This window comes from Nematolebias whitei, chromosome 2, assembly GCF_014905685.2.
Source record: "Nematolebias whitei isolate Nwh7 chromosome 2, NemWhi1, whole genome shotgun sequence".
NCBI classification, from domain to species: domain Eukaryota; kingdom Metazoa; phylum Chordata; class Actinopteri; order Cyprinodontiformes; family Rivulidae; genus Nematolebias; species Nematolebias whitei.
Window position 1 is genome coordinate 31,944,681 of NC_056499.1, and position 10,412 is coordinate 31,955,092.

The following is a 10,412-nucleotide window of genomic DNA, read 5'->3' on the forward strand; positions in this document are numbered from 1 at the left end:
CAGTCATAAACTTAAGGCTGATGTTTACACTTCTGTTATTTGATGTCACAGCTGGACAAACTCCCCAACACTAAGCTGAGTCAATGAGGATTACTGGTTAGACAGGAGGCACTGTCCTCTGATAACATTGATCGAATATTATAAAAGAATGTGATTACATTTGGTCCATTTCATCACAAACTGCTGGTAGTTTGTTGTCAGACTGTCACTTGCAAGTGTTAGTCAGGAATATGTCACAACTTCATATATACGCTTCAGTCGTGTAAAGATTTGTAATGACTTGAAAGTAAAGTGACATTTTCAAACTTGCATAAATAAACGGATGTTAAATGTACAAGAGTAAAAAATAGAAACTGTTATTTTCAGCATTAGATCATCTTTGAATCTGACACGTTTTCAACTTTATACTCTTCCCCCAACGTTTCACAAGTTCTTTACTTAAATTAAGGTACAGTTCTTGTCAAGACCACTTTTACTGAGTGGATGGACTGAGATAAGTCCAAGACTGAGAGCTTGAGACCATCTCAGTACCCAGAGCAGCAAGACTGAGAACTAAACCAAGGCTTCAGTGGTTAGAACAAAGTTAAAACTACAACCTGATAAACAAAATACTTATTCTGGAAAACACTGACATTTCAAACGTATTTTAAAAAAATATACATGCTGGCTTTTACAACAGTTTATAGTCTATTGTTAATATGTAGAAGCTGGAAGTTTGTTGGTAAAAGACAGTTTACTGTTGCTCAGTGGATGCAGAAATTGAAACATGTCTATGTGATGGAGCGTCTGACTGCCCAACTACAAATGGAAGTGTCTGTAAATTGCCTTTGTTCTTGTATTTTGAGGCAATAAAGTAAAAAAAAAAAAAAAAAAGATTTACCAAACGTGTACCAGAAAATACAGGTTTGAAATTTTTAGAGGGGTGATTTGTATGAAATCCATTGTTCCCTTTTACTACTGAATTTAATTTTTTTATTCCGTTCTCTTCCAGACTTTAAAACAATCCAGGAATGAGCCGGTAAGGCACTGCATCCGTGTACCGTTTCCAGTCCTTCCCATACTTGCTGCTGCAGCGGTGCTCGTCACGCACGCAGCGGTGGACCAGGAGGATGGTCATGTAAACGATATAGAAGTATGGAAGAATGTGGCCGAAACCACAAGCAGCGCAGTAGGCTAAAGAACCCATGAGGTCACCGGTGTAGTTGAAGTGACGAGCCACAGCCCAGAAGCCCGAGGTGAGGAGCTTGCTGCGGTGCACGCCGCCATCAGCAGAGCGGTACGAGCACTCAATGTAGGTCGGTTTGCGGCCCCAGATGGAGCAGGAACCATCTGTACGACGGAACAGATCCTTCTGGTGGTTGGTGGAGCGGAAGATGTAGTATCCAACAAGGCCGAGCACCAGGACAGTAAGGGCGTGCACGTCAGAGAGCTGGACTGGATGGTACACCAGGTACAGGCCCTAAAACAAGAAAAGCATTTAGTCTCGTCTGATTGTTTTATTTCTTTTGAGTATGTTCGCCTAGCTAAAATATTAGATTGTTCTTTTAAAGTACAAATAGAATAATAAAAATGGGTTTTGACCCTATTTTATATTTAAGTTATTTTAGATGAGTAGCATTTGTTTGTTTTAAGAAGAACAACTTTTTTTAAACAAGGAAACTTATTTTATGCGCTTTGTTTTGTATGATTAAGACTTTGAATGATGAAGATATGTACTTTTAAAGCTTGCAAACTTTTTTTTTTGTAGGATAATAACACTTAAAACACATCTTATCAAGTTAAACTGACTTACTATACAGGTTTACTGTGCTGGTCTAGGCTTAAGTTGAGGTAAATGTAGAATATTAGATCATAAATCTGGATTTTTTTTTTTTACCGTATAAACATATTTGTTACCTGCAGTGTGTAGAGGAACGGCAGCCAGACACAGTCACCCCAGCCCAAATACCATCCAAAGTGGTCATGACAGATATCAATTGTCTTCAGGTACCACGCTTCATTCCAGAAGAAATCCAACACATAGATAGCCTAAAACATACAAAGAAGTACTGTGTACACATTTTAAATGGCAAAACGTGTTAAATAAACATTCAGGCCATAAACAGGTAATATCTAGTCTCTAGAACTTTAGAGCACTTTGCAAGGATGAATTCAAAAACCGACAGATGAAAACCAAAACAACTTAATCACGGATTAATTAAAAGTGTATGAAAATCTGTGACAGCGACAGAGAAATTCACAAGACCAGCAGGGTAATGGTCCCATGTGTCAAACTTATAATGAAGCTGAAAACACACCAGGAACAACGTGGCATGGGCCTCAGTTAATGCCACTAAAATATATAGGATGAGTCAAGTGCACTGTAATCACACAAATCATACAGTAGTCCCTCGTTTATTGCAGGGGATCCGTACCCTGAAGGCTCGCGATAAGTGAAAAACCACGGAGTAGGAATAGTAGTACAAGTAGTAAGTATTAGTTTATTTTAGTATTTTTATAACCCTTCCCATACTCTTGCAATATTCTAAACAATGTTTCTAAACTCTAAATGCTCTAAAAAAGCACGTGTCATGATTTCAGCTCTCTGTCTCTGGCTGCGTTCTGCCACTGCCAGTGCTTTCGGCCACGCCCACTTCTCCGCTACAGAGCGGAGATCTGACATGCTGCAGAATGAAGCTTCTCCTGCAGCTGAGGGCTGCACACAGGTGCTAAATAAGTTGAAATAATTTATTTTAAATAAAATTCCATGCAGATAGTGTTGCTCATCCATCAATCAGCCAAACATGTGTCATGTCCAATCTTATTTTGAAAAACTACGCTAGAGCGAGTCTGCGAAAAACGAACCGTAAAGTAGCGAGGGACACCTGCAGTGTTTCCCCTACCATTATACAAGCGGGGCACACCGCCCTGTCAACAGAGCTGAGCGCCCCGTTAACCAACGCCCACCCTCCAACCACATGTCAGCACTGATGTAACGCTAAACCAGTGCTTCTCAATTATTTTCTGTTACGCCCCCCCAGGAAAAAAAAAACATTTTGCCCCCCCCCCCCCCCCCCCCCAACTCTCCACCGCGACTGTAAATAGTATAATTAATAAATAAAGAAATATAGATCAAACTTGCAACAAAGATTATTAACATTGTTTTATAGTCTGTAACAGAAAAGACTTAAAGTGCATCAATTTGCCTGAAATTAAAAATATATATATCCTTATTTAAAACAGTAAACATTTTTGACCATTTGATACTGAAAAATCAAATTCAATACAATCAATAAATAATAATAAATTCAAACTGATCAGCAACATTTTAAGTCAGGAGTGTTATATAAAATACTTTGACCTATAAAACAAAAATGAATTAAACAATTTGTGCTGATTTTTTAAATCAAAATGAGGAAGTCAGGATTACTGGCTACAATGAGCATGTTTTGCAGCGCAGCTTTTTGAAGCAGAGTTTGAAACATGATCCTGCAGCTCTCAGCTCCGGCTCAATGTTTAGCTGGACCTGGTCTTCAGAGCAGCGACAGCAGAGAAGCTGCAAAGAGCTCAGAGTGAGCGGGCTGGGAGGGGGTGGGGTCCAAGAAAATGTGCTCACAAGAACCTGACAAGTTGTTTAGTGACATAAAATATATTTTGTTAGCAAATAATAAAGTCCTAACGTTTGTTAAATATCTGTTTTTATAACAAATTTTAAAAAATACATCAAACTTGTGCTTTGACAATCGATAAAACTAAAAAAATTTAGTCAACGCAAAAGAGGAAAGAGGGTGCAGGTGTCGCTCTCGCTTTGAGTTTTACTCTTTGTTGCTGTGGGTGAAATGTGTCCAGTGCGGAGGACTTGTTAGCAAAGAACAGAGTCCTAACATTTATTAAACTTTACTTCTGTATTAAAAAAACACACACAAATTGTGATTTGACAAAACTAAAACAAAATGTTAAAGTAAAAGCGGAAGAGGGGCAGGTAACGCTCTCGCTTTGAGTTTATTCTCTGTCGCATGCGTGCTGTGGGTGACAAGCGTCCAGAGCGTCACCAGCTGAGGAGGTGTCACAGCGACAAAGTTCAAGCATGGCTCCCCAAACGGTAAGACAGACATATTTGTTCATAACTTTATTATTAGTCAGACTGAAAGTTGACGGATTTTAGAAAACAGTTGCCTAACGCACCCTGACACAACGAGAATGGTGAGAAAAAAACAATCCCAGCATTGCTCCGGGACCCCCAGGGGGGTGCGCCCCACTATTTGAGAAGAACTGCGCTAAACTAGCAGCTCGTAATGGAGGTGCACTAGCTAATAAGCTAAAGGCAGCCTCTTCCCTCAGGCTGAACCCTCACACTGACACCCCACACTCGAAAACTGTCCGTACAAACAGCGCATGGCTGTATCTCTGTCTCCACCTTTATTTTATATTAATTTAAAAAGCATCATGTTTCCATATTACCTGCAGCACATTGACCAGGATCATGGAGTTGGTGACGTGTCCATACAGTTCTTGCTGCTTGGCCATATAGGACAGATTGATCAGAGTCCAGGCGACAATGCCCGGTCTGCCATTGAAGAACAGTTTGAAGTCAAACCACTTGCCGATGCGCGGGTTGAACTCAATGCCCATCATGTAGTTATAGCAGATGTTCCCTGTAAACTTGCTGTAAAATCAAAAACATGAAAGTTACCACAGTGGTATTAATTTGGAGATGTGTGACTAAATCAGTTACGCTCACCAGTCTTCAGGGTTGGTGGGGAAAAGATAAGCCTTAATGAAAGCAAAGGTGGCTACAGCATAGCCTAGAATATTGGTGCACCACAACAAGGGGATCCAGTTGTCGAAGATGATCGTGGGAGAAAACCAGTGAAAGTAATGGGCGTTGGCAAACCACAGAGCATGAGTGATCAGCCAACACTGCAGGCCGTTGACCTCGTACTTGTTAATAAGTCCTTATGAATACAAGAAAAGAGCAGCAAACCTTCAGTCTGACAGAAATAATAAACCTTTGCTGATTAAGGTTTGTTTTGTTCGGACGAGCACAACATGTTTACCAGCCGGGGTCCGTGCTCCGTCCTGCACTCCACCAGCGTAACAAGGAAGGAACTTGTGAACAACATCAGGAACACACATATACAGGAACACCTAAAGAACAAAACTGTTCTTATCAAGTTACAATGGACAGTCTGTGTAGGATGTGTCGCCATCACTCATCTTACCTGAAAGCCCACCCAGATAGCATATATCTTAGCAGCTGACCATGAGAAGGAGGGGGCCCGGGCCCAGATGGAGAGCAGCGTTGTCTCTCCTCCGTATAGCTCTAATAGAGGCTGGCTGATGGAGCACTGGTACTGATCACAGGCCATCACAAAGTAGAAGACGATGAAGGGAGCGAAGCAGAGGAGGCCGATGACGCCAATCAGGGAAAACCAGTCCACCTCCCTGAAATGGATCAGACGGAGATGAGGACAGTGGACACATTAAGAGTTTTATAACTGAGGGGAAGAAATACTGCTCATTTATTCACAGTCAGTCTGAATGTTCTACGAGGGAACTAAAATATTAACTTACTGAGATTTACGCAAATTTACAGTAAATTCAGAGGTAAGATTTTATTGTTTGTATGCCTCAGTCATTATTAAACAAACAACAAAATGTGCAAAACAATAAAAATATATATGGTGTATGAGGACCACTCAGGAAAAAAAATAAGAGTAAAAATTGTATTTCAAGAGTAAAGTTGAAATGTCAAAAATAGTTCTACTGAGAATAAAAGAAAAATGACAAAACAAAACAAAACCACATCTAGCTGAAAAGACCTACAATACCCAAATACTTTGTAAAGTAAGGTTAACAAATACATTGTTTTAGCTCATATTAACATGTCTGGAGCTGTACTAAACCTGGAAATAACTTTTAAGATAACTTTAAATAAAGAAACGTAAATAAATCTCTTAAGCTTTTTAATAACTTTTAAAAGTTCAGGAGATTTAGGCTGTAGTTTTAGTTTTACTGAAGAACATTATTAATTGTGCAAGCTATTTGCATAACCTTCAAAAGGGTCAATGCATTTAATGTTTGAGGCTCTTATTGTGAAGAACCAACCAAAAGGAAGTTCTTTCAGTTCAGCTGTTTACATTGAAACACTGCTGCCTCAGCAGAAAAAAAAATGCACCTGTAACTTAACTACAAAGGTACAACAACAACAACAACAACAACAACAACAACAACAATAAACAGTCTAATTCAGACGGACAGTGGGTTTTGCCTCCTCAGGTTTAGTCACTGTTTTGACTTTTTTCTCAATAGTATATGGAAAACGTATTTAGATTTTCTCAGAATTTCAACGTTAATCTTGACGGTAATCCTGAAACAAAACAAACCTCTATCACACTGTTTGTTCATACCGTTTGTTTTTCCATACTTATCCAAACTACTAAAACCATTTACATATGTTTTAGGACATGGTAGCAACCCTGACCTCCTGATAAGCTGGCCTTTTAATATCTTTGCTCTCTTCAGGCTGCATATTTTAAAGTCTTAACACCATGCAAGTACTTTAAAAATACATTTTTGCTCTTAGATACTTCAAGTAATTCATTTAGAAGGAAACAAGGGCAATATTTAATCATACCTGTTCTATTCTATGAATATCTATTGCACAATAGTCTACTCAATTGAAGACAGAAATTAAACAATCTTTCAAATTTATAATCATCAACAAAAAAAATGTTGTAGAATCAGATTCAGCATTTTATGTATAAACAATATTACTTATTTAATGATTGACAAGTTCCTTTCACTGTATGCTTGCAGGGCGTGTCTTGTGGGCGGTCCTTTTTTGTTGAAATGGGGACACGTCAACGCTTCTATGAAGTTGTAGTTCCAAGAATACTTCAGGAGGATTTATGTTATTGTGTGGATGTCTATTCATATCATTTTCTTTTCAGGACCTGAGGTTCAGAGCTCAGATACATGTACAAAAACTACAAGCAGCATAGCAACATTCTTGCATGACAAATATTAAATAAAGGAACGTGGTTAAAAAAAACAGGTACTGCATCTGGTAGAAGAGACAAAGGCTAACAGGACACTCACTGCACAAATGAGAACGTTCATATTGTTATATCAAAATTAATAAATTTTTTTAAACATGAGTTTATTGAATTAAAAAAATGTCAGCTGAATTAACAGCTTTGATGGTAAAATGGACATTTAAAATGATAACATTTAACGTTTGCCTAGTTGTTGCATAACCAAAGTTCATGTTCGTTAATCCAGGTTCAGATCCAACAATGTTCAGTCAGGTCATTTGGACGGTTTCGTTTGTTGCTGAGACGTTTCATCCTTCCATCCGAAGGACTTCTTCAGTCAGAGGAGCTCATCAAACCAAACTGAATCCCACAAACAGCTGGTGTTTTGAACCACTTTGGCATGGTCTGCCTTGGGGGAGTTGAAGTGGCAGAGGGTGGGCCCCAGAGGTCATCTTATCACCAGCAAACTGTTTCTTTCCACTCTGGGAGTAAGCTGTTTGTGGGATTCAGTTTGGTTTGGTGGGCTCTTCAGACTGAAGAAGTCCTTCGGATGAAGGCCGAAACATCTTGGCAACAAAAGAAACCGTCCAGATGACCTGACTGAACATTGTTGGACTTTAAAGAAACGTCCAGATGTTCAATATTGACTTCAACAAGGCAATTAAGTTTTTATTGTCAATTCTTAGTGCAAATTTATAATCACTGCTTCTGCATTTGAATGTTTAAAGTAATTTTTATGTCTTGTTGAGCTATTAATGATATGAGAAAAATAAATCAGTGAAAACAGTTTGTTCTTTTTGAGACAGTTCACTCTGAAACTTGCATGAACTCCTGGAGCAGGCTGTGAATTCACTGTTTTATCATGATGACCTAAAATTAAAACGGTCTCATTTGGGACATTAAAACTTCACATTTGTTCTTGTAAAACAGTAAAACAATGTTGTCTCTGAATAATTATTTAATACGTAAACAAAATCAATCAGCTGCTGTGTATAGTAAATAATCTGTTATAAAACCGTGATTATGTTCCTTTGGAAATAGATTTCCATCACAGATTTAGTAACAAAATGCTGATCATGATCACATTTCTATAGGAGAAAGAGGTAAAGATGTGATAAATGTGTGGCACATTGTTCTTATAGTTTTGATAAGAACACCCCTTCACAGCATCATACTCACCATGCTCTCCCCCACTGCGCCGACTTCTCTACGGGATTCGATGCTTTCCCGTTGGTTCTGTTCTGGTTCCGTCTCCTTGTGGCCTCCATGGTCCCTGCGCCGCTGAACTCTGGTGAAGGATCAGATTATCAGGTAAGGATCTCATGTACTTTGTACACTGCACAGTCAGTGAACACTCAGTGACGTGCACAAGCAGTACATTAAAATAAATCATATTTTTAAACAGTTTTTAGATTTACTGTTCTTCTGTTACATCATTAAACTCATCTCTGTGTCACTACTCCTCAACCTTCTGTAAATTATGTTATTCTTATGTTCAGTGTTAATGTTTTGTTGTCTTGTCTTACGTTAACAAAAATTTACAAGGACTAGGACATCAAATCAGATTAGTTTCATAAACATAAAAAGATGAGGAGGAGAAACTAAAGAGCAATTTTGCAGGGATAAAAAAAATCATAAAGCATGCCGTTTTGAGGCACTGCTATTCTTATACACCTTACTTTATTTTTATATTTAAGTCTTTTTTTCACTGAACGTTATTACTTACCTACAATACATAACAGTGGTGTAGCTTCAAAATGTGACAATACACGGCTTGACACAACTAGAAAGCTATATAGTGAATGTGCTAAAATATTCACACTACACACAACAGCTACAGAACTACAGATTTATTAAATAATAATATATATAGATATATACAGAGGCAATGCATTAATTTTTTCTTTTTGTCCGAGTTTCCTGCAGCTTTTTTTCTTCATGAAGAAGTGGGAGGGGGAAGACATAGTTGTGCAACATTCGTAAAAACTCTTTATTTAGCATAAATACGTTAGCATGTTTTATGTCATTCAGTTAACTCTTGCACGAGCGTGTTGTGAGATATAATTTTAGCTAACGCGACCTCTGCGTGAAATAACGGTAAGCATTATTTGTACAAGTATAAAAAGCACCTATACATTTTGTACATGGAACGACATTAAACGCGTTTTTGCTAACTCCACAGCTCACTCACCCGTCAATATCTGAGAAGTTTTAAGACGAAGGCAGCTTCTTCAGCCCCGGTTCTCCTCCACTGACAGATATCAGCAGACTCGCTCTTCTGCTAACCGCTAGACGCCGGAAACCAACAGAGTGACCGACTCCGCCCCTAAGGCGACGACATTCCATATTTCAACCAATCGGATTTGAGTAAAGGCGGGCTTAAATTTGTTTGGTGTTTTCTGATTGGATCCAGTTAGCTGGAGCCACGGGCTCCGAAACTCGGACTGGTCAGTTCCAGATGGTTTCACACTTGGAAGGGAAGATAAATGCTTTGCTGTGATTGGTTGTTTGGACAAGAGGCCGCTCGGTGATTGGTTGTTAGGACAAAGCGCACAGATGATACAATCTAACACCAACCTTTGAACATTGTCAACAGTTTGATTTCATCAGGCAGGTTACTTACTGTCATCTTCACAGTTTGACCAAATCCTGCCCATGGCCACCATGGGCATCACACAAAACGTTGATATGAATATAAATATACATTAATGTAAAGGTATGTTTAAATAACAACCTCAATTATATGTATCGAGTATGTAATGTAGGTTAATCGTGAAGGTAGTACTCCCTACCACCATGTGCATATTGTGTTTTCCCAAATTTATGTATTATGCTTCTTTTTTTGATTATCTCATGTCTTTTTTTTTTCTGCATAATTAGAAATGCTCAGAATTTCCCCTGGGATTAAAAAAAGTATCATTTATCTATATACATGTGTATATATATATATATATATATGTATATGTATATATATATATATATATATATATATATATATATATATATATATATATATATATATATATATATATAAAACTGTCAAAATCGCTATTGAAGAAATTAATCTATACTGTTTTTATTTGTCTGTGAATTGGTACTACAAACATAAATTAACAACATAAGGTTGATGGTTTGCTCTTGTTTTTACATATATAAAAAGTTTATTCATCAGTACAGACACTAAAACATTTATGATCCAGTAGATTTGCATGCTTGTCCAGTAAGTAATATAATATTAAATGCACTTGAGAAACCATAAGTGAAGATTTGAGAGCTGATGTTGTGAACACACAGGAGCATGTGTTGAAATAAAAACAAAACAAAGTTTATAAGCAATGAATAAAGGTTTGGTTAAAGGGATATTTTACACTTGTATTTACATTAAATACACAACTC

The 10,412-nt window shown here is 37.9% G+C and overlaps 1 protein-coding gene across 1 annotated transcript; it reads right to left on the reverse strand.

Annotated features, from left to right (window-relative positions):
• Positions 1–905: 905 nt before the first annotated feature.
• Positions 906–9,290, reverse strand: dhcr7 (7-dehydrocholesterol reductase). Its single transcript, XM_037697629.1, has 8 exons — positions 9,208–9,290; positions 8,196–8,304; positions 5,202–5,424; positions 5,037–5,127; positions 4,721–4,934; positions 4,441–4,645; positions 1,897–2,028; positions 906–1,459 (listed from the first exon to the last, which is right to left on the reverse strand). Exons 2-8 carry the CDS (start codon positions 8,282–8,284, stop codon positions 995–997), a joined length of 1,419 nt encoding a protein of 472 aa, XP_037553557.1. The 5' UTR covers positions 8,285–8,304; positions 9,208–9,290; the 3' UTR covers positions 906–994.
• Between the last annotated feature and the right edge of the window lie 1,122 nt (positions 9,291–10,412).

Bases quoted from the DNA above. Each gene is read 5' to 3' on its own strand.
- dhcr7 (XM_037697629.1), bottom strand. From the start codon at position 8,284: ATGGAGGCCACAAGGAGACGGAACCAGAACAGAACCAACGGGAAAGCA. The intron at 5,425-8,195 runs GTGAGTATGATG...GATCCATTTCAG, and splicing joins GCGCAGTGGGGGAGAGCATG to GGAGGTGGACTGGTTTTCCC. The intron at 4,935-5,036 runs GTAAACATGTTG...TGTATTCATAAG, and splicing joins CGGAGCACGGACCCCGGCTG to GACTTATTAACAAGTACGAG.